Genomic DNA, 25017 nt, shown 5'->3' with positions numbered 1-25017 from the left:
TCCTCTGTGGACCGGTCAGTGTCCACTCATCTGTCCTGAGGTCACATGACGTCCACCGACACTCGCCATTACACCTGGACCCTGAAGTAAACATGAACATCGTAAGTACTCGGTTAGTGTCACAGGTTAACATGAGTTACCTGCTAGTTAACCGTGAGTTAACCTGCAGGTTAACCATCGGGTCAATAAACGCTGTGCTTTCATGCGGAAAATACTGTTTTTTCTAAATCTTTTATTCTGAAAATCCTGTGCTGTGTCGACACAGACTTTAACCTCGTTTATCAGCTGACATCACTGATCAATACAAGGTCAGAGGTCACTCCGCCCTCCTGTGTGTGTGTGTGTGTGTGTTCAGACAGAAATTATCAGACACTGGGGTTACACAGCAGAGGAGCACGAGGTTCTGACGGAGGACGGGTACATCCTCAGTGTGAACAGGATCCCACAAGGACACAAACACACTGCAGGTCAGACACACACACACACACACACACACACACACACACACACACACACATATCTCTCAGTGAGGACAAAGTTCGGGAACAGGAAGCTGAAGGTTTTACTTCCTGTTTTTAAACATTTGAGCTTTACCCCCTGAACCTCAGAACCTGGTCTCTGGTCTGTGGTCCCTGCAGGTCCACGTCCGGCGGTGCTGCTCCAGCACGGCCTCCTCGCCGCCGGCAGTAACTGGATCACTAACCCGCCAAACAGCAGCCTGGGATACGTGCTCGCCGACGCCGGCTACGACGTGTGGTTAGGAAACAGCCGAGGGAACACCTGGTCCAGAAGACACCGGACCCTTCACCCGGACCAGGACCAGTTCTGGAGGTTCAGGTACAAAACGCTTGTGTGACATCACGTTGACCCCTGTGACATCACGTTGACCCCTGTGTGTGTGTGTGTGTGTGTGTGTGTGTGTGTGTGTTCAGTCATGATGAAATGGCTCTGAAGGATCTTCCTGCCGTCGTTAATCACATCCTGAAGACAACGAGACAACAACACATTTATTACATCGGACACTCACAGGGGACGACAACAGGTGACACACACACACACACTCACACACTCACACTCACACTCACAGGGGACGACAACAGGTGACACACACACACACACACTCACACACTCACACTCACACACTCACACTCACACTCACAGGGGACGACAACAGGTGACACACACACACACTCACACAGTCACACTCACACTCACAGGGGACGACAACAGGTGACACACTCACACAGTCACACTCACAGACACACTCACAGGGGACGACAACAGGTGACACACACACACTCACACAGTCACACTCACAGACACACTCACAGGGGACGACAACAGGTGACACTCACACACTCACTCACACACACACTCACACAGTCACACTCACAGACACACTCACAGGGGACGACAACAGGTGACACACACACACTCACTCACACACACACACTCACATACACACACTCACACAGTCACACTCACAGACACACTCACAGGGGACGACAACAGGTGACACACACACACACTCACTCACACACACACACTCACAGACACACTCACAGGGGACGACAACAGGTGACACACACACACACTCACTCACACACACACACTCACAGACACACTCACAGGGGACGACAACAGGTGACACACACACACTCACTCACACACACACACTCACTCACATACACACACTCACACAGTCACACTCACAGGGGACGACAACAGGTGACACACGCACACACACACACACACTCACACACTCACAGACACACACACACACACACATAGTCACACTCACACACACAGTCACACACACACACAGTCACACACACACATACTCACACACACACAGTCACACACAGTCACACTCACACACACAGTCACACACACACATACTCACACACACAGTCACACACACATACTCACACACACACACACACAGTCACACACACACAAACACTGAAACACGTCTGTTGGCGTCTCTCACTGCGTCTCTTATTACCCAGCATTCATAGCGTTCTCCACGCTGCCTGAACTGTCGAGTAAGATCCGGTTGTTCGTGGCGTTGGCTCCGGTGGCGACCGTCGCCTTCACGCACAGTCCCATGACCAAGATGTCCGTCCTGCCTGAGCCGCTAATCTGGGTAAGACTCATAAACTAATCTGATTACCTGCTAACAAGCTAATCTAATCAATGATGTATTGATGGTGTATTGATGAATTGATGATCTATTGATGGTGTATTGATGATGTATTGATGATGTATTAATGGTGTTTTGACGATGTATTGATGGTGTTTTGACGATGTATTGATGGTGTATTGACGATGTATTGATGGTGTGCTTCCCCATGCAGAAGGTGTTTGGGAGGCGGGACTTCCTGCCTCAGAGTTACCAGATCAAGTGGTTTGCTGAACACGTGTGTGGGAAGCAGCTGCTCAGTGAACTCTGTGGAAACTTGTTCTTTGTCCTCTGTGGCTTTGACGAGAAAAACCTCAACATGGTTCGTATGAAAACAGGAAGTGGATCAGGTCACATGACTTCTGTTCTGTAAACAACTGTTTGTGTTCATGTTTCCAGAGTCGGACTGCGGTTTATACGACACACTGTCCTGCAGGGACGTCTGTCCAGAACATGATCCACTGGGCCCAGGTGACAGTGTCCATGTTGTTGTTGGTCTTCTGTTTGTTGTTGTTTATTTTCTTGTTTGTTGTTGTTTATTTTATCCTCTTGTTTGTTGTTGTTTATCTTGTCGACTCAGGCTGTTCATGAAGGGAAACTGATGGCGTTTGACTTTGGACGTTCAGGAAACATGAAACATTATAATCAGGTGAGACTGAATATCATATACCGTGTGTCTGTCCTCACTGTCCCTGTGTCTGTCCTCACTGTCCCTGTGTCTCTGTCCTCAGTCCACTCCCCCTGAGTATCATGTCAAGAACATGAAGGTTCCCACTGCGTTGTTCTCGGGGGGTCAGGACACACTGGCTGACCCCAAAGACGTCGATGTGCTCCGCACTCAGGTGAGTCCAACAAGGTCAAAGGTCACAGGTTGTCATGTTAGGACATGTTAGTGACATCACACTGATGAAGATGAAGTCATGTAAAAACTTAAACCTCCGCCTATCCTGGTGTCCTCCGCCTGTCCTGGTGTCCTCTGCAGGTCCCTCAGCTGGTCTTCCATAAACGCATTGAACACTGGGAACACCTGGACTTCATCTGGGGCCTGGACGCTCCTGAGCAGATGTTTCCTGACATCCTGCAGCTGCTGCAGCAGCACCACTAGAGGGCGCCACGACCACACGGTGAAGACGGACGATGTGAGGACGCATGGACAGCCGTGTGTTCTGTGCGTCCATCGTGACTGACGCAGCAAACAAACAGAGACTTTGATTTTATATGCTTTTATTGTGAAGGGGTGTGATCATTGGCCCCTCCCCCTCATTAATGACATCACACTGACCTCTTATGATAAATGTTACTCAAGTGTTATGTTAGCATTAGCCACGGGAGGTCATGTGGTGGGCGGGGCTTAATGTTTGTTTACAGTAAGATCACATGACTATTTTTGCTTTTAATTAAATCAAACCTAGAAATCTGTCTCTGTCCTCATGTCTGTCCATCACTGCGTCTTCAGCAGGGAGACGATTTTAGTGAACTTCAGTCTGACGGCGACGTCCAGCGCTGTCTCCCCGTCCTGCATGAGACACAAAGAGACAGCATCTCATGAGGACTGTCTACTGTCCTCTGTCCACAGTACACAGTACACTGTCTACTGTCGTCTGTCCTCTGTACTCTGTCCTCTGTCTACTGTCCACTGTACTCTGTCCACTGTCTACTGTCCTCTGTCCTCTGTCCACAGTGGTGTCCACACGTACATTGTTTTGGATGCTGGTGTCAGCGTCTCTGTGAAGCAGCAGAGGAACCAGACGATGACTTTTCCTCTCACAGACGTAGTGAAGAGCTGTGTTTCCTTTCTACACACACACACACACACACACACACACACACAGTGTTCAGACCAAAGGGATAGTTCATGTTTTTCAGCCTGAGGAAAAACTGATATTTTACTATATTTAACAAAAATCGACGTCAATTTAAGTTTCTACAAACTCTACGTCACATGATCTCGTCTTTATCTCACTGTTAGACAGACGTTGGTAATCCACTCACTCTCTCACACCAAACCTCATAGAGAAAATCAGTGATTTTAGCTGTGAATGCAGAATTCACTAAAATCAGACATTAGAACTCAGTGATTGAGGCAGAAGTGGATCAACAACTCCTTTGTGTGTGTGTGATGTTAAAATCACTGATTTTCTCTATGAGGTTTCGTGTGAGAGACATAGACGTGATCACGTGACGTAGGCGTTATCACGTGACGTAGGCGTGATCACGTGGCGTGATCACGTGACGTAGGCGTGATCACGTGACGTAGGCATCATAGACGATGCAGATAGTCTTTCGTTAAACTCACATAGTCGACAGCGTTGACGTTGATGTTGCTGCTCAGGACGACTTCCATCAGTCTCACTCTCTGTCTCTGTTTCTGTAACTGTAACACACACACACACACACACACACACACACACACACCATGTTTAATTTCCTTCCACATTAAAAAAAGGAACTGAACATTTCCGAGGTGCCAGTGAACGCACCATGAGGAAGTAGCCGAGCAGCAGGATGGGCATGAGGACGGTGATCATCAGGTAATCAAGCAGAGAGAATGTCCTCTTAGACACGTAATGAAGACCTGTCCTCTGTTTCTGAGACACGCACACACACACAGCTCAAAACAAGGCGACACACACACACACGGACACACACGATGACTTCATCAGGTCAAAGTCAAACCTTATTGGTCAGGTGGACGTTTGCCTGGTTGTCCAGCAGGTATTTGACTGTCAACACGTTTCCACGGCGACAGGCAGCGATGAGGGGCGTGTCCCCGTTATGTCTCTCCTGGATGTCGAGGTTTTTTGGGTCGTCTTTCAGGAGCCGGTAAAGACCATTTAAGTCCCCGTCATAGGCTGCCTGACACGCCGGCTGCAGGGGGCGGGGCCAAACAAACACAACAACAAACAAAAGTCACTGATAATAATATGAGAAATAAAAAGGTTAAAGGTCAGAGGTCAGGTCAACTTCTGTAAATGAAAGAAGAAAGAAAGTGAAACACACACTCTGATAGTTTACAGGTGTGTGTTTGTGTGAGACCACAAACCTGTCTGACTGGTTAACACACACACACACACACACACATCATGAGTAAATATTGACAGAGTTGACGTAAAGTTTCAGCTGTTTGATCATCATCATGGTACAGTCCAGTCTGGCAGTAAAGTCCCAGTCCACTGGTCCATTTATGAGTCCAGAAGTTCTGGTTCCACTCAAATTCTGATTGGTTGACTTTCTTCCATGTTCATTTCATACAGTCTGTGGTTCATTTGATTTCATCAGGAGGAATGTACCAAGTGCTAATGGGGGTGTTTTCAGAGCACCCCTGTTTCACAGGTAACAGCATGTCTTCAGAGAACACCCCCCTTGATTTCACTATTTTAGATTAGCCCAACCCACAGAGACAGACAGATTAAAGAACGTCCTGTGGTTTTATTTAATGTTGAGCTACAGTCAGTCATCCTTGCCAGACATCAAAGACATCAAATACATCAAAGACATCACAGTGTGGCAGCATTTTACAAAAACAGATGGCGGGAAAAAAGTGGAACGCAACAGTTTTCATATCACAGCTCGACAACAAACAGCTCATATGAAATGCTAAGCTAACTTGTCTGCGTTCCGTTGCTCCGTCTGTTTTGACAACAACAAGAGCAGCATCTGTTAGTGTGTGAGCCGTGAAGTTGAGCACACACACACACACACACTCTGAACAGTGAACTGTTGTTTTGATATCACTGTTGATATTTGTTATTTTTACAGAATCAGTGGCAGACAGGCAGACAGACAGACAGACAGACAGAGGAGTAAAGACGTCTCCACGTCTGTCCTGCGTCGCCTCGTCTACAGCAGGTGGCGTCAGGAGACATTTATCTAAACATCAACTGAACTCCTTTCAATGACTCGTCTGCTATTTTCCAAAACTTTCAAGGGATTGGTTTTTTTTCCCCAAATTCCCAATTTTTCAAGGATTTCAAGGACCAGTGGGAAGTGGTTGATATGACTTCCCTCAACTTGGAAATTCCAACTGGAGCGCACCATTAGAGGAGCAGCTAGGAGATGCATTCATGGTCCCTCAGAAATGTCAACACTTCTGCAAACACACATTGATCAGTGGATTGTAACTGGAGGGTCGCAGGTTTGAATCCGGACAGGTCATAAACTGAGGAAGGTTCTGAGTGGAGGGAGTTCCCCACACAGAAGGATTAAGGGATTAATAAAGATTATAGATTATAAAATGTTCAGGAACCAAATGACGATGCATTCAAGGAACCTGCAAACATCTGTAAATAAATCACTCATTCATTTACTGTCACACCTAAATTCCTTAGAATATTCTGACACCGAGATTCTTCTGTAAGTGATAACAGCTGAGGCCACGCCCCCGCCCGCACACACATGCACACACAGTGTTTAAAGTCACAGTAGATTTTGTTTCAATTCTCTGTTGATGTTTTTAACAAAATAAGTTTATATAGTTATACTGAGAACTAAAACAACAACAAATTAAATGAGAATTAAAGAATTTAAATCAGCACAAACCTGATTTATATAAACATGTTTCTTCAGATTAGAGCTGCAATGATTCATCAAATCGCAGAAATTCGATCACTGATGAATCATATTAATAATTCAGATGGGTTTCTGTGATTTGTCAGCTTCTTAAATGTGAATATTAAGTAAAACAAATCATCATTTAAAAATGTAAGTTATTTTTTACTCTGTACCTGAACGCCTCACAGCTGTAGGTGTGTGTATGTGTGTGTGTCTGCGTGTGTGTGTGTGTGTGTGTGTGTGAGAGAGACATAAACTCGATGATGATGCAGCAGAAAAACACACATTAATGTCTAAAGACGGAAGAAAAAAAAAGTTCTTACGTGAGAGTAAAACATCCCCATGACTGCCGACGATCACATACCTGGACACGGCCACGCGCACAGGCACGCGCCGGGCAAACACACGCCCACCTCCGGTGTCACGTTTCAAAATGAAAGACAGAGAAACTGAGACCTGCTGTATTTTTTACAGTTTGACAAAAATATAAATCACAGCGACCAGAGAAATCCATGACGCCATACATGATTCCAATTTATGTGGATTAAATGATCTTAATTAAGACTGCTTTACAAGTTTGGCTTTTATTTTGACATCAAACACCACCCACTTCCGGTCCAATGAAAAGTGACAGTTTTATTCAAATCAGGAGCGAACTGTTTTCACCTGCACACACCAGTGACGTCAGAGGGGGAGGCGCCTCCGCTCTGACTGGAATCAGCCTGAAGACAAACAGGACAGGCTGAGACACACGCACACACACACACACACACTGTGTGTATGGGTGTGTGTCTTCTTAATGTAAATAATATTTGAATAAACAAACAATGTGACCTAAAAACATCAGGAGATACAGAAAAGTCACATAAAGTACATTACATGTCATTTAACAGACACTTTCATCTAAAGCAAATTACAAGGGAATTGAGTACAACACGCCAGGGATGGAGCTGAACTGGCAAATCATGAAGTCTTTTGCACACAGGGTACCGTCTTAACCACTGAGCCACTCCACCCATAAATGTAAAGAATGAACACATGAATAAATAAAAAGTTAAATGAACACATGAGAGAACACATGAATAAATAAAAAGTTAAATTCTTTTTTGAGTGGACAGCAAAGTAAGAATTTCATTGTACAGGGAAACGTGTTTCTTTACTGTGCATATGACAATAAACACTTTGAATCTTGAATCTTGAATCTTAAATGAACATGTGAATGAACACATGAATAAATAAAAAGTTAAATGAACACGTGAATAAATAAAAGTTAAATGAACAAATTAATGAACACATGAATAAATGAAAAGTTAAATGAACACATGAATGAACACGTGAATGAACGCGGGAATAAATAAAAAGTTAAATGAACACATGAATGAACACGTGAATAAATATAAAGTTAAATGAACACATGAATGAACACGTGAATGAACATGTGAATAAACAAAAGGTTAAATGAACACCTGAATGAACACATGAATAAATAAAAAGTTAAATGAACACCTGAATGAACACATGAATAAATAAAAAGTTAAATGAACACGTGAATAAATAAAAGTTAAATGAGCACATGAATAAATAAAAAGTTAAATGAACACATGAATGAACATGTGAATGAACGCGTGAATAAATAAATAGTTAAATGAACACATGAATGAACATGTGAATGAACGCATGAATAAATAAAACGTTAAATGAACACATGAATGAACACGTGAATAAATACAAAGTCAAATGAACACATGAATGAACACGTGAATGAACATGTGAATAAATAAAAAGTTAAATGAACAAATGAATGAACATGTGAATAAATAAAAAGTTAAATGAACATGTGAATGAACACGTGAATTAACACGTGAATAAATAAAAAGTTAAATGAACATATGCATAAATAAAAAGTTAAATGAACACATTTAACACATGTTAATCAATAAAAAGTTAAATGAACATGTGAATAAATACAAAGTTAAATGAACACATTTAACACATGTTAATAAATAAAAAGTTAAATGAACATGTGAATAAATACAAAGTTAAATGAACACATGAATGAACACGTGAATAAATAAAAAGTTAAATGAACATGTGAATGAACACGTGAATAAATAAAAAGTTCAATGAACATGTGAATGAACACCTGAATAAACACTTGAATGAACACGTGAATAAATAAAAAGTTTAATGAACACATGAATGAACATGTGAATAAACAAAAGGTTAAATGAACAAATGAATGAACACATGAATAAATAAAAAGTAAAATGAACACGTGAATGAACACATGAATAAATAAAAAGTTAAATGAACACGTGAATAAATAAAAGTTAAATGAGCACATGAATAAATAAAAAGTTAAATGAACACATGAATGAACATGTGAATGAACGCGTGAATAAATAAATAGTTAAATGAACACATGAATGAACACGTGAATAAATACAAAGTCAAATGAACACATGAATGAACACGTGAATGAACATGTGAATAAATAAAAAGTTAAATGAACATGTGAATGAACACGTGAATTAACACGTGAATAAATAAAAAGTTAAATGAACATATGCATAAATAAAAAGTTAAATGAACACATTTAACACATGTTAATAAATAAAAAGTTTAATGAACATGTGAATAAATACAAAGTTAAATGAACACATGAATGAACACGTGAATAAATAAAAAGTTAAATGAACATGTGAATGAACACGTGAATAAATAAAAAGTTTAATGAACATGTGAATGAACACCTGAATAAACACTTGAATGAACACGTGAATAAATAAAAAGTTTAATGAACACATGAATGAACATGTGAATAAATAAAAAGTTAAATAAACACATGAATGAACAAATGAATAAATAAAAAGTTTAATGAACATGTGAATGAACACATGACTAAATAAAAAGTTAAATGAACACGTGAATGAACATGTGAATGAACGCGTGAATAAATAAATAGTTAAATGAACACATGAATGAACACGTGAATAAATACAAAGTTAAATGAACACATGAATGAACACGTGAATGAACGCATGAATAAATAAAAAGTTAAATGAACACATGAATGAACATGTGAATAAATACAAAGTTAAATGAACACATGAATAAACACGTGAATGAACATGTGAATAAACAAAAGGTTAAATGAACAAATGAATGAACACTTGAATAAATAATAAGTTAAATGAACATGTGAATGAACACGTGAATAAACATGTGAATGAACACGTGAATAAACATGTGAATGAACATCTGAATAAATAAAACGTTAAATGAACATGTGAATGAACACATGAATGAACACGTGAATGAACACATGAATGAACACATGAATGAACATGTGAATAAATAAAAAGTTAAATGAACACATGAATGAACACGTGAATAAATACAAAGTTAAATGAACACATGAATGAACACCTGAATAAATAAAAAGTTAAACGAACATGTGAATGAACACGAGAATAAACATGTGAATGAACATGTGAATGAACACGTGAATAAACACGTGAATGAACACGTGAATAAATACAAAGTTAAATGAACACATGAATGAACACGTGAATGAACGCATGAATAAATAAAAAGTTAAATGAACACATGAATGAACATGTGAATAAATACAAAGTTAAATGAACACATGAATAAACACGTGAATGAACATGTGAATAAACAAAAGGTTAAATGAACAAATGAATGAACACATGAATAAATAAAAAGTAAAATGAACACGTGAATGAACACATGAATAAATAAAAAGTTAAATGAACACGTGAATAAATACAAAGTCAAATGAACACATGAATGAACACGTGAATGAACATGTGAATAAATACAAAGTCAAATGAACACATGAATGAACACGTGAATGAACATGTGAATAAATAAAAAGTTAAATGAACATGTGAATGAACACGTGAATTAACACGTGAATAAATAAAAAGTTAAATGAACATATGCATAAATAAAAAGTTAAATTAACACATTTAACACATGTTAATAAATAAAAAGTTTAATGAACATGTGAATAAATACAAAGTTAAATGAACACATGAATGAACACGTGAATAAATAAAAAGTTAAATGAACATGTGAATGAACACGTGAATAAATAAAAAAGTTTAATGAACACGTGAATGAACACATGAATAAATAAAAAGTTAAATGAACACGTGAATAAATAAAAGTTAAATGAGCACATGAATAAATAAAAAGTTAAATGAACATGTGAATGAACGCGTGAATAAATAAATAGTTAAATGAACACATGAATGAACACGTGAATAAATACAAAGTCAAATGAACACATGAATGAACACGTGAATGAACATGTGAATAAATAAAAAGTTAAATGAACATGTGAATGAACACGTGAATTAACACGTGAATAAATAAAAAGTTAAATGAACATATGCATAAATAAAAAGTTAAATTAACACATTTGACACATGTTAATAAATAAAAAGTTTAATGAACATGTGAATAAATACAAAGTTAAATGAACACATGAATGAACACGTGAATAAATAAAAAGTTAAATGAACATGTGAATGAACACGTGAATAAATAAAAAAGTTTAATGAACACATGAATGAACATGTGAATAAATAAAAAGTTAAATGAACACGTGAATAAATAAAAGTTAAATGAGCACATGAATAAATAAAAAGTTAAATGAACATGTGAATGAACATGTGAATAAATAAAAAGTTAAATGAACATGTGAATGAACACGTGAATAAACACGTGAATAAACATGTGAAAGAACACGTGAATAAACATGTGAATGAACATCTGAATAAATAAAAAGTTAAATGAACATGTGAATGAACACATGAATGAACACGTGAATGAACACATGAATGAACATGTGAATAAATAAAAAGTTAAATGAACACATGAATGAACACGTGAATAAATACAAAGTTAAATGAACACATGAATGAACATGTGAATAAATAAAAAGTTAAATAAACACATGAATGAACACGTGAATAAATAAAAAGTTAAATGAACATGTGAATGAACACGTGAATAGATAAAAAGTTTAATGAACATGTGAATGAACACGTGAATGAACACCTGAATAAATAAAAAGTTAAACGAACATGTGAATGAACACGAGAATAAACATGTGAATGAACATGTGAATGAACACGTGAATAAACACGTGAATGAACACGTGAATAAATACAAAGTTAAATGAACACATGAATGAACACGTGAATGAACGCATGAATAAATAAAAAGTTAAATGAACACATGAATGAACATGTGAATAAATACAAAGTTAAATGAACACATGAATAAACACGTGAATGAACATGTGAATAAACAAAAGGTTAAATGAACAAATGAATGAACACATGAATAAATAAAAAGTAAAATGAACACGTGAATGAACACATGAATAAATAAAAAGTTAAATGAACACGTGAATAAATAAAAGTTAAATGAGCACATGAATAAATAAAAAGTTAAATGAACATGTGAATGAACGCGTGAATAAATAAATATTTAAATGAACACATGAATGAACACGTGAATAAATACAAAGTCAAATGAACACATGAATGAACACGTGAATGAACATGTGAATAAATAAAAAGTTAAATGAACATGTGAATGAACACGTGAATTAACACGTGAATAAATAAAAAGTTAAATGAACATATGCATAAATAAAAAGTTAAATTAACACATTTGACACATGTTAATAAATAAAAAGTTTAATGAACATGTGAATAAATACAAAGTTAAATGAACACATGAATGAACACGTGAATAAATAAAAAGTTAAATGAACATGTGAATGAACACGTGAATAAATAAAAAAGTTTAATGAACACATGAATGAACATGTGAATAAATAAAAAGTTAAATGAACACGTGAATAAATAAAAGTTAAATGAGCACATGAATAAATAAAAAGTTAAATGAACATGTGAATGAACATGTGAATAAATAAAAAGTTAAATGAACATGTGAATGAACACGTGAATAAACACGTGAATAAACATGTGAAAGAACACGTGAATAAACATGTGAATGAACATCTGAATAAATAAAAAGTTAAATGAACATGTGAATGAACACATGAATGAACACGTGAATGAACACATGAATGAACATGTGAATAAATAAAAAGTTAAATGAACACATGAATGAACACGTGAATAAATACAAAGTTAAATGAACACATGAATGAACATGTGAATAAATAAAAAGTTAAATAAACACATGAATGAACACGTGAATAAATAAAAAGTTAAATGAACATGTGAATGAACACGTGAATAGATAAAAAGTTTAATGAACATGTGAATGAACACGTGAATGAACACCTGAATAAATAAAAAGTTAAACGAACATGTGAATGAACACGAGAATAAACATGTGAATGAACATGTGAATGAACACGTGAATAAACACGTGAATGAACACGTGAATAAATACAAAGTTAAATGAACACATGAATGAACACGTGAATGAACGCATGAATAAATAAAAAGTTAAATGAACACATGAATGAACATGTGAATAAATACAAAGTTAAATGAACACATGAATAAACACGTGAATGAACATGTGAATAAACAAAAGGTTAAATGAACAAATGAATGAACACATGAATAAATAAAAAGTAAAATGAACACGTGAATGAACACATGAATAAATAAAAAGTTAAATGAACACGTGAATAAATAAAAGTTAAATGAGCACATGAATAAATAAAAAGTTAAATGAACATGTGAATGAACGCGTGAATAAATAAATATTTAAATGAACACATGAATGAACACGTGAATAAATACAAAGTCAAATGAACACATGAATGAACACGTGAATGAACATGTGAATAAATAAAAAGTTAAATGAACATGTGAATGAACACGTGAATTAACACGTGAATAAATAAAAAGTTAAATGAACATATGCATAAATAAAAAGTTAAATTAACACATTTGACACATGTTAATAAATAAAAAGTTTAATGAACATGTGAATAAATACAAAGTTAAATGAACACATTTAACACATGTTAATAAATAAAAAGTTTAATGAACATGTGAATAAATACAAAGTTAAATGAACACATGAATGAACACGTGAATAAATAAAAAGTTAAATGAACATGTGAATGAACACGTGAATAAATAAAAAAGTTTAATGAACACATGAATGAACATGTGAATAAATAAAAAGTTTAATGAACATGTGAATGAACACCTGAATAAATAAAAAGTTAAATGAACATGTGAATGAACACGTGAATAAATAAAAAGTTTAATGAACATGTGAATGAACACCTGAATAAACACTTGAATGAACACGTGAATAAATAAAAAGTTTAATGAACACATGAATGAACATGTGAATAAATAAAAGGTTAAATAAACACATGAATGAACAAATGAATAAATAAAAAGTTAAATGAACATGTGAATGAACACATGAATAAATAAAAAGTTTAATGAACACATGAATGAACATGTGAATAAATAAAAAGTTAAATAAACACATGAATGAACACGTGAATAAATAAAAAGTTAAATGAACATGTGAATGAACACGTGAATAAATAAAAAGTTAAATGAACATGTGAATGAACACGTGAATAAACACGTGAATAAACATGTGAAAGAACACGTGAATAAACATGTGAATGAACATCTGAATAAATAAAAAGTTAAATGAACATGTGAATGAACACATGAATGAACACGTGAATGAACACATGAATGAACATGTGAATAAATAAAAAGTTAAATGAACACATGAATGAACACATGAATAAATACAAAGTTAAATGAACACATGAATGAACATGTGAATAAATAAAAAGTTAAATAAACACATGAATGAACACGTGAATAAATAAAAAGTTAAATGAACATGTGAATGAACACGTGAATAGATAAAAAGTTTAATGAACATGTGAATGAACACGTGAATGAACACCTGAATAAATAAAAAGTTAAACGAACATGTGAATGAACACGAGAATAAACATGTGAATGAACATGTGAATGAACATGTGAATAAACACGTGAATGAACATGTGAAAGAACACGTGAATAAACATGTGAATGAACATCTGAATAAATAAAAAGTTAAATGAACATGTGAATGAACACATGAATGAACACGTGAATGAACACATGAATGAACATGTGAATAAATAAAAAGTTAAATGAACACATGAATGAACACGTGAATAAATACAAAGTTAAATGAACACATGAATGAACATGTGAATAAATAAAAAGTTAAATAAACACATGAATGAACACGTGAATAAATAAAAAGTTAAATGAACATGTGAATGAACACGTGAATAGATAAAAAGTTTAATGAACATGTGAATGAACACGTGAATGAACACCTGAATAAATAAAAAGTTAAACGAACATGTGAATGAACACGAGAATAAACACGTGAATGAACATGTGAATGAACACATGAATAAACACGTGAATGAACATGTGAATGAACACGTGAATAAACACATGAATGAACATGTGAATAAATAAAAAGTTAAATGAACATGTGAATGAACATGTGAATAAATAAAAAGTTAAATGAACATGTGAATAACCACGTGAATAAACACGTGAATGAACATGTGAATGAACACGTGAATAAACACGTGAATGAACACGTGAATAAACACGTGAATGAAAATGTGAATAAATAAAAAGTTAAATGAACATGTGAATGAATACGTGAATAAATAAAAAGTTAAATGAACATGTGAATGAACATGTGAATTAACCTGTCTGTCTGCCTGTGTAACGTACATCTTACATTACCAAAGCATATTGATCAACATTGTTCATACTCTCTCATTCACACACTATATACAATATAAACATGTTATAAGTAGTAAATACAGAGAGCAGCTGTTCTCTTCTCTCTTGTCCACTGGCTGTCCCTCAGTCCCTCTGTCTGTCTCTCTCTTTTGTCCCTCAGTCTCTCAGTCTGTCTTTCTCTCTCTCTCTGTCCCTCAGTCTCTCTGTCCCTCAGTCTCTTCTGTCCCTCAGTCTCAGCAGTTAGACACATGTTGTGCTTCATGGTGCATGTCCTTTTCTCTCGCAGGACAAACTGTAATGCTGTCTTTCTCTCTCTTCTGTCCCTCAGTCTCTCTCAGTCTGTCCCTCAGTCTCTCTCTTCTGTCCCTCAGTCTCAGCAGTTAGACACATGTTGTGCTTCATGGTGCATGTCCTTTTCTCTCGCAGAACAAACTGTAATGCTGTCTTTCTCTCTCTTCTGTCCCTCAGTCTCAGCACTAGTAAGAAGTCTGTCTGTCCTCTCTTGTGTCGGCCTGTGGTCCCTTGTCCTGTATGGGGTCAGGGTCTTCCTCAGTCTGGGCTCTTGAACTGTGCTCATGTGTATTTATGGTTTAATGCAAAGTAACGTTGTAGTTTGCCGTGAGTTTTCTTGACTTTTCCCACTCGGTGATATCATTGTCCTTTTGTTTGCTGATCATTTGGTTGGGCCGGATATTTTGAGGCAGGGGAGGGTTGTTGTTGTTCTCTTGGCTTTGTGAGGCTTGGTGGTGGTATGAGGCGGGGTCACTAGCTTGGAGGTGTTTATAGAATGAGATGGCTCTGTTCTGGATGTCAATAAGGAGCAGGACCTGGTCCAGTTCAGCTCTGCATGTATTATTTGGGGTTTTTCTCTGGACTCTAAGAATGTATTTGCAGAATTCAGTGTGGAAGGTTTTAATTTGATGTTTGTCCCAATTAGAAAAGTCTTGGTTTGTTAATGGACCCCATGTTTCACTACCATATAATGCAAATGTAAGGATGACTGTTTAAAACATTTTGAGCCAGATTGGAATTAGAATATTCATTTTAGTGGTTTTACGTATTGCATAAAATGTCCATCTGTCTGTCTGTGTGTGTGTGTGTGTGTCTGTCTGTCTGTCTGTGTGTGTGTGTGTGTGTGTGTGTGTCTCTGTCTGTCTGTCTGTCTGTGTGTGTGTGTGTGTGTGTGTGTGTGTGTGTCTCTGTGTGTCTGTCTGTGTGTGTGTGTGTGTGTGTGTGTGTGTGTGTGTGTGTGTGTGTGTGTGTGTGTCTAAAACATGTCGGAGTGAGACCTCCCGCTTCTTTGCGCTGGTCTTTGGCAGCAGTTGTGCGCAGGCGCAGAGTGAGACCGGAAAGCAAGAGTGAGTCATCTGTGCGCGGAGACGATCTTTGTCCTCGTGCATCTGTGAACGCGTCCGTGTGAAAATCTTCTCCCGGAGATTTGAGCCGTTTTCCCGCTGCTCCTTCTCTCACCTGCCGCCGCGGCTCCGGCTCGGTCCCGGGTCTCCGCGAGTCTGGATCCAGTGACCCGGGTTTTTGGAGTGTCTTCCTACCGCAGGTGAGTGAGTGAATGTTGCTGTGTGATGTGTTCAGTGAAACTCTGTGATTCACACTTTCATTCACTGTCTTTGTGAAAGAAACAAAAAGCCTTAAATGCATTTACTGACTCATTTGCATATTAACGCTCTTAAACGAGCAGTGTCTCATATTCACGAGCTGTTATTGTCAGTGATTGTTCAGTATATTTGTATAAATGGATATTTACTTTAAATCAAATTGTTTGGTTTTTTAGCCTTAGATTAAGAATTACTTAAGTCCTACTTTAGACAGAGGTTACACTTAAACACAGACACACAAAGCAATGTGACACTTGTACAGTCTCACCACTAGGTGTCACTCACTCTAACACACTGGACCTTTGAAATTATGTCAGAATATTATTCATATGTTCTTTTGTTTCTCTTAACTGAGGCAGTAAAATCCCTTAAGGAGTGAAGTACTTCCTGTCACCTGTTCAGGTGTGAACACATGTTTATGTGAAGTGGACCAACAGGATGTTTGAGTCCTGACTCACATATGGACTCACACACATCACCGCACGCTGCCACCTGCAGGACGCACGCTGCCACCTGCAGGACGCACGCTGCCACCTGCAGGACGCACGCTGCCACCTGCAGGACGCAAACTGCCACCTGCAGGACGCACGCTGCCACCTGCAGGACGCAAACTGCCACCTGCAGGACGCACGCTGCCACCTGCAGGACGCAAACTGCCACCTGCAGGACGCACGCTGCCACCCGCAGGAAGCGCGCTGCCACCTGCAGGATGTACGCTGTGTCACACGCTGTAGAAAGCACCAGCAGGATTTATTTTCTCAGTGCTGCCCCTCTGAGGTCGAAGGACAGAAGACCTGGATCATGTAAACATCAGTCTCAGTGGCATCTGTTGCCATGGTGACATACTCCGGTGTTAATGACAGGGTGCATCAGTGATGTTCACCCTCTCACAGTGAGGTCCTCGTCTTCTTCTTCTCTGCTGTTGACGAGTGTGACTCATTGGATGATTAGATACCGGTTGTCACGGCAACTGGACCAAACTGAAGGATAAGTGGGCGTGATGATGATGAGGAGGAGGAGCCACACATTGCTCTGACTGTTAGCTTTAGCCCACATGGTAACCTTGTCACAGTAACGTGTGTGTGTTTGTTTTCTGCTGCAGTGAAGCATGATGGGAGGAAACAGATGGACGAGGCGGTCGTGGGCCGACAAGTGACACACACACACACACACACACACACACAATGGACCAAGGCTTCAGTTTAAATTCACTGGTGAGTGGGTGAACATCACTGATTCACCCTGAAATACTTTTTAAACTGATGTTACAAATAAACATTCATCTTTTGGTGAATTAGTTTCTGTCCACTAGATGGAGCCTAGTGCTCACTCTTACTCGTGTAAGCAATATATGATTTTGCAAATACTCAGTATTTAGCAATATCATGATAATATCGTGACTTAAATATCGTCATAATATCGTGATAATATCGTATCATGATTTAAATATTGTGATAATATCGTGATTTTAATATCGTGACTTAAATATTGTGACTTAAATATCGTATCATGACAAAAATCATGATAATATCGTATCATGACTTAAATATCGTGATAATATCGTGATAATATCCTGACTTAAATATTGTGATAATATCGTGATAATATCCTGACTTAAATATTGTGATAATATCATGATTTAAGTATTGTGACTTAAATATCGTAATAATATCCTATCATGACAAATATCGTGATAATATTGTATCATGGCTTAAATATTGTGATAATATCATATCTTGACAAATACTGTGACGTAAATATCGCGATAATATCGTCACTTAACTATCGTGATAATATTGTATTGTGACACAAATCTCCGTGACTTAAATATCGTAATAATATCGTGACGTAAATATCGTGATAATATCGTGACTTAAATATCGTGATAATATCGTATCATGACAAATATCGCGATAATATCGAAAAGTGACATAAATATAGTGACATAAATATAGTGACTTAAATATCGTAATATATGGTGACGTAATATTATAATAATATATGGTGTAGGTAAATCTAAAACTCTTTGTTTGTCCCTGCAGGCTTCTGTAGAAACATGACCTTTGTCTCTGATTTTGTTTATATTTTTCACATATTTCTGCCTCTAAATCGTCTTAAATGTTGCAGACTGGACCTTTAAAACCTCTCCTACTCCTCCTGTATTTTTGTGCTGTTTCCGTCCTTCCTTCCTTCCCTCCCTCCTTGTCTCCTCTTGGTCTCTTCTTGAATAGAATTCATTCGCTCACACTGACCTCGTTCACATCCTCTCATGTAAATGAGCTGTGAAACAAACGCCGTATTCAGGCTCTACTGCAGCCGCGGGAAATCTCAGTTTCCTGTGCGAGCTCAGCTGTGAGATGTTGTGTTCGATGAACGTGGGTTCTCTGACAGTTCTCTGACAGTGTTGTCAGGGGTGTCGTCCTCTCCTCAGCTGTGTGTGTGTGTGTGTGTGTGTGTCTGTGTTGTGTAGAAGAAGTTGGCGGCAGAACCAGACTACACCGATGTGTCGCTGGCGGCGGCAGAGCGTGTTCGTGCGCTGGGGAAGATGGGAAGCAGCGTGGAGATCAACGAAGACATCGAGCCGTGGCGCTACATCCGCTCCGGTGTGGAGATGGAGCGCATGGCGGCAGTTTACCTGGAGGAGGGCAGTCTGGAGAACGCCTACGTCCTCTACAACAAGTTCATCACGTGAGGAACACCACACACTGACCTTGTGACCTTGTCACCTCAGCTCTATCCTGAGGTTTGATGTTCTCAGTCTCTGACAGAAAATTTGCTTCTTCAGTCTGTTTGTAGAGAAACTGCCGAGTCACAAGGATTATCAGCTGTGCAGCGTCCCCGAGAAGCAGCTCATCATGAAGGTATGATCCTGATCAAGCTCAAGACTCTGCTGGAGAGTGTTTCCAGATTTCTGAAGAACGTTTCCAGATGTTCTGGAGAACATGTCAGATGTCTGGAGAACATGTCAGATGTCTGGAGAACATGTCAGATGTGTCTGGAGAACATGTCAGATGTCTGGAAAACATATCAGATGTGTCTGGAGAACATGTCAGATGTGTCTGGAGTACATGTCAGATGTCTGGAGAACATGTCAGATGTCTGGAGAACATGTCAGATGTTCTAGAGAACATGTCAGATGTCTAGAGAACATGTCAGATGTCTGGAGAACATGTCAGATGTTGTGGAGAACATGTCAGATGTCTATAGAACATGTCAGATGTGTCTAGAGAACATGTCAGATGTTCTGGAGAACATGTCAGATGTTCTAGAGGACATTTCAGATGTTCTGGAGAACATGTCAGATGTTCTAGAGAACATGTCAGATGTTCTAGAGAACATGTCAGATGTCTGGAGAACATGTCAGATGTGTCTGGAGAACATGTCAAAAGTCTAGAGAACATGTCAGATGTTCTAGAGAACATGTCAGATGTCTAGAGAACATGTCAGATGTTCTGGAGAACATGTCAGATGTTGTGGAGAACATGTCAGATGTGTCTAGAGAACATGTCAGATGTTCTGGAGAACATGTCAGATGTTCTGGAGGACATTTCAGATGTTCTGGAGAACATGTCAGATGTTCTGGAGAACATGTCAGATGTGTCTGGAGAACATGTCAGATGTTCTAGAGGACATTTCAGATGTTCTAGAGGACATTTCAGATGTTCTGGAGAACATGTCAGATGTGTCTGGAGAACATGTCAGATGTGTCTAGAGAACATGTCAAAAGTTTAGAGAACATGTCAGATGTTCTAGAGAACATGTCAGATGTTCTAGAGAACATGTCAGATGTCTAGAGAACATGTCAGATGTCTAGAGAACATGTCAGATGTTCTGGAGAACATGTCAGATGTTGTGGAGAACATGTCAGATGTGTCTAGAGAACATGTCAGATGTTCTGGAGAACATGTCAGATGTCTAGTGAACATGTCAGATGTTCTGGAGAACATGTCAGATGTGTCTGGAGAACATGTCAGATGTTCTGGAGAACATGTCAGATGTGTCTGGAGAACATGTCAGATGTGTGGAGAACATGTCAGATGTGTGGAGAACATGTCAGATGTGTCTGGAGAACGTTTCCAGAACGTGTTGATTTGTGATCCGTGTTTTGTCTTTGGTGTAGAAACTTCAGGACGTGGCGTTTCCTCGTAAAGACGAGCTGAAGAAACGTCTGGAGGAGAAATACAGCAGAGAACACAGCGACTTCCTCACAGCTCAGGTGTGTTTGGCTCATCCAATCAGAGGGCGTCATGTGAATGACACACAGGAGAACAGCTGTGATGTGTGTGTCTTCAGAGCCAGGCCAGGGTGGTTGATGGGCGTGGCCAGCAGCACAGGTCCCTCTTGGACGAGGACAGAAGGCGACACCTGCTGGTGGAGGGGGAGCGGCAGCGCGTGGCCGCTCAGCGACAGATGCAGATCGAGTCAGAACAGTTTCGCTACTTCGAGGATCAGCTGAGGAGGCAGGACCTGGCCAATAAGAGAGACCAGGAGGCGGAGCCAAAGGTGGACACCAAAGTGCCTGAGGTGACAGACGGCTCCTGTCTGTCCCGTCAGCCAATCAGAGGTGGCGTTCGATCCCAGGGGGTGGAGCCTAACAGAAACAGAGCTCCTGCTCACATCAGCCGACCAGGAGTCCACAGTGAGGACACACACACACACACACACACACGCTCTCTGTGGAGTCTTCATGTTCCTGGGTGCGTTTGTTTTGTGCGTGTGTGCAGCTCAGAGGGTGGAGGGTCTGAGGCGGGTGGTGATTCCCAGAGATCTCACTTATCGTTTCCTGCTGCTGGCTAACGCTAACACTGTCAGAGGAGTCGAGACCTGCGGCGTCCTCTGTGGACGACTGGTGAGACAATCACTGATCAGTGGTGAATGATCAATGAATGAGTGAATGATCAGTGAATGAGTGAATGATCAGTAAATGAGTGAATGATCAATGAATGAGTGAATAATCAGTAAATGAGTGAATGATCAATGAATGAGTGAATGATCAGTGAATGAGTGAATGATCAATGAATGAGTGAGTGATCAGTGAATGAGTGGATTAATGAGTGAATGATCAGTGAATGAGTGAATGATCAATGAATGAGTGAATGATCAATGAATGAGTGAATGATCAGTGAATGAGTGAATGATCAATGAATGAGTGAGTGATCAGTGAATGAGTGGATTAATGAGTGAATGATCAGTGAATGAGTGAATGATCAATGAATGAGTGAATGATCAATGAATGAGTGAATGATCAATGAATGAGTGAATGATCAGTGAATAAGTGAATGATCAGTGAATGAGTGAATGATCAGTGATACAGAGAATGTGACGAGGATCTAAGATTTAACTAACCTCTCTCCCCCCTCTCTCCCCCCCTCACAGACACATAATGAGTTTTTGCTGAGTCATGTTGTGATCCCCAAACAGTCGTCAGGTCCAGATTTCTGTGACATGGAGAACGTGGAGGAACTGTTCAGTTTCCAGGACCAACACAACCTGCTGACGCTGGGCTGGATCCATGTGAGGCTACATGCTACATGCTAACACTCACAAAATACCTGCTGATAATACAACAGAGACAACTTCTTCTTCTTATTTAGCAGTAGCTGCTGACTTTAGCACAGTTTCAGTTCACACGTTCACACACAGTTTCAATTCACACGTGTGTGTCTGTGTGTATGTGTCTGGCTGTGTGTGTGTGTGTGTCTGTGTGTGTGTGTCTGTGTGTGTGTGTGTCCTGGTCCTCAAACCAAACACACAGTGTCACACACACTCACACAGAGCGTTTTTCTTCCCTGTTAATTTGCATGATCAAAAATCACCATGGCAACTGTGACTGTGGTCGAGCAACAGATGAGTGGAGAGAGAGAGAGATTGTAACAGGACAGAGGTCTCACTCTGGTGCTGTAATCATATTTTATCAACCTGTATATGTGTGTGTGTGCGTGCGTGTGTGTGTGTGTGTGTATGGTGTGTGTGTGTGTGTGTATGGTGTGTGTGTGTGTGTGTGTATGGTGTGTGTGTGTGTATGGTGTGTGTATGGTGTGTGTGTGTGTGTATGGTGTGTGTGTGTGTATGGTGTGTGTGTGTGTGTGTGTATGGTGTGTGTGTGGTGTGTGTGTGTGTGTATGGTGTGTGTGTGTGTGTGTGTATGGTGTGTGTGTGTGTGTGTGTGTGTATGGTGTGTGTATGGTGTGTGTGTGTGTGTGTGTATGGTGTGTGTATGGTGTGTGTGTGTGTGTGTGTATGGTGTGTGTGTGTGTGTGTGTATGGTGTGTGTGTGTGTATGGTGTGTGTGTGTGTGTGTATGGTGTGTGTGTGTGTGTGTGTATGGTGTGTGTGTGTGTGTGTATGGTGTGTGTGTGTGTGTGTATGGTGTGTGTGTGTGTGTGTGTATGGTGTGTGTGTGTGTATGGTGTGTGTGTGTGTATGGTGTGTGTGTGTGTGTGTATGGTGTGTGTGTGTGTGTGTGTATGGTGTGTGTGTGTGTGTGTATGGTGTGTGTGTGTGTGTGTATGGTGTGTGTGTGTGTGTGTGTGTATGGTGTGTGTGTGTGTATGGTGTGTGTGTGTGTATGGTGTGTGTGTGTGTGTGTATGGTGTGTGTGTGTGTGTGTGTATGGTGTGTGTGTGTGTGTGTATGGTGTGTGTGTGTGTGTGTATGGTGTGTGTGTGTGTGTGTGTATGGTGTGTGTGTGTGTATGGTGTGTGTGTGTGTATGGTGTGTGTGTGTGTGTGTATGGTGTGTGTGTGTGTGTGTGTGTGTGTATGGTGTGTGTGTGTGTATGGTGTGTGTGTGTGTGTGTGTATGGTGTGTGTGTGTGTGTGTGTATGGTGTGTGTGTGTGTGTGTGTATGGTGTGTGTGTGTGTGTGTGTATGGTGTGTGTGTGTGTCAGACTCATCCCACACAGACCGCCTTCCTCTCCAGCGTTGATCTTCACACTCACTGCTCGTATCAGCTGATGTTGCCGGAGGCCGTCGCCATCGTCTGCGCTCCCAAACACAACGAGTATGTCCAACACTCATTCCCATGATGCATTTCACTGTGACCTGTAGTGACTGACATGTGTGTGTCTCCGCCCCCCCCGCAGCACCGGCGTGTTCAGACTGAGCGGTTCTGGGATGTCGGAGGTTTCCGGCTGCAGACTCAAAGGTTTCCACCCTCACTCTAAGGAGCCTCCTCTCTTCTCTGTGAGTCTGAGCTAATGCTAACCTTTCCCTCTGTTTCCACTCTTTATGCTAAGCTAAGCTAAGCTAAGCTAAACCCTTGGCTTGTGTCCAAGACAAACGAGGCTTATAACCAGAACATCTGTGAGGGGGTCTGGAGCCCAGGTTGAGAACCCAGTTCTAAATGAACTGATTTACCCACAGCCTCTCTCTCTCTCTCTCTCTCTCTCTCTCTCCCAGGTGTGTAAACATGTCGTGGTGAGGGAGTCAAAGGTCATTCTGCTGGACCTCAGGTGACAGACAGGAGGTGCTGTGGCTCAGCAGTGAACCAGGAAGTGACTCAGTGCCTTCTCATGACATGAGTGTTTGATCTGGTGAAGAAGAAGAAAAGAAACTTGTCCTGTTACTGTGAAACTTTTATTTTGAAATCCTGAGCTCTGGACTGGGATTGGTGGAGGAGGGTCCAGGTCACACCTGCTGACTGTGACATCATTTTCAGTCAAAAACACTGGACTCAGAGGGAGTGTTTCCTGTTTCTCACGTTTATTTCACAATAAATGTTTACATTTTAAATAAAGTAAATAAAAGAATGCTTGTTTCATCACAGTGTTTTAATCACATCTGATTCACGTGGACTCATCTGGACTCACCTGGACTCATCTGGACTCACCTGGACTCATCTGGACTC

At 39.6% G+C, this 25017-nt stretch overlaps 3 protein-coding genes across 4 annotated transcripts in view; 2 read left to right on the top strand and 1 right to left on the bottom strand.

Annotated features, from left to right (window-relative positions):
- The window catches only part of lipf (lipase, gastric), a 4068-nt gene extending 467 nt beyond the window's left edge, over positions 1-3601 (top strand). The window contains exons 2-11 of the mRNA XM_058621741.1: positions 1-101; positions 356-467; positions 639-837; positions 933-1042; positions 2010-2146; positions 2358-2504; positions 2582-2653; positions 2763-2831; positions 2914-3024; positions 3165-3601. The exon at positions 1-101 is cut by the window's left edge and continues 43 nt beyond it. Of these exons, the coding sequence (XP_058477724.1) occupies positions 1-101; positions 356-467; positions 639-837; positions 933-1042; positions 2010-2146; positions 2358-2504; positions 2582-2653; positions 2763-2831; positions 2914-3024; positions 3165-3287 (1181 nt within the window). The 3' untranslated portion in view covers positions 3288-3601. The remainder of the gene's footprint in view (positions 102-355; positions 468-638; positions 838-932; positions 1043-2009; positions 2147-2357; positions 2505-2581; positions 2654-2762; positions 2832-2913; positions 3025-3164) is intronic.
- Positions 3390-7146, bottom strand: ankrd22 (ankyrin repeat domain 22). The gene is made up of 6 exons (XM_058621783.1): positions 7057-7146; positions 4859-5050; positions 4663-4770; positions 4479-4556; positions 3880-3978; positions 3390-3698 (listed from the first exon to the last, which is right to left on the bottom strand). Exons 1-6 carry the CDS (start codon positions 7075-7077, stop codon positions 3624-3626), a joined length of 573 nt encoding a protein of 190 aa, XP_058477766.1. The 5' UTR covers positions 7078-7146; the 3' UTR covers positions 3390-3623.
- A 9773-nt stretch (positions 7147-16919) lies between these two features.
- On the top strand, positions 16920-24919 carry stambpl1 (STAM binding protein-like 1). 2 transcript variants are annotated; one of them, XM_058621734.1, is made up of 11 exons: positions 16920-17110; positions 18271-18382; positions 19639-19856; positions 19954-20029; positions 21289-21384; positions 21462-21807; positions 21893-22017; positions 22545-22682; positions 24059-24171; positions 24254-24353; positions 24570-24919. In XM_058621734.1, the coding sequence occupies exons 2-11, from the start codon at positions 18353-18355 to the stop codon at positions 24624-24626; spliced, it is 1299 nt and encodes a 432-aa protein (XP_058477717.1). In that variant the 5' UTR covers positions 16920-17110; positions 18271-18352; the 3' UTR covers positions 24627-24919. The 2 variants fall into 2 exon arrangements, with proteins under 2 accessions (XP_058477717.1, XP_058477718.1); XM_058621735.1 differs by lacking the exon at positions 18271-18382.
- Positions 24920-25017: the final 98 nt, after the last annotated feature.

The sequence above is a fragment of the Solea solea genome, chromosome 21 (genome assembly GCF_958295425.1).
Source record: "Solea solea chromosome 21, fSolSol10.1, whole genome shotgun sequence".
NCBI lineage: Eukaryota > Metazoa > Chordata > Actinopteri > Pleuronectiformes > Soleidae > Solea > Solea solea.
This window is presented reverse-complemented; position numbering and strand designations above follow the sequence as displayed.

Excerpts from the sequence above, each read along its gene's own strand:
- ankrd22 (XM_058621783.1), bottom strand. The coding sequence starts at position 7,077 with ATGGGGATGTTTTACTCTCAC. Across the intron at positions 4,557-4,662 it reads TGCTCGGCTACTTCCTCATG|TTACAGAAACAGAGACAGAG; the intron begins GTGCGTTCACTG and ends TGTGTGTTACAG. Across the intron at positions 3,699-3,879 it reads ACACCAGCATCCAAAACAAT|GACGGGGAGACAGCGCTGGA; the intron begins GTACGTGTGGAC and ends TGTCTCATGCAG.
- stambpl1 (XM_058621734.1), top strand. The coding sequence starts at position 18,353 with ATGGACCAAGGCTTCAGTTTAAATTCACTG. Across the intron at positions 20,030-21,288 it reads AGAAGCAGCTCATCATGAAG|AAACTTCAGGACGTGGCGTT; the intron begins GTATGATCCTGA and ends TCTTTGGTGTAG. Across the intron at positions 24,354-24,569 it reads AGGAGCCTCCTCTCTTCTCT|GTGTGTAAACATGTCGTGGT; the intron begins GTGAGTCTGAGC and ends TCTCTCTCCCAG.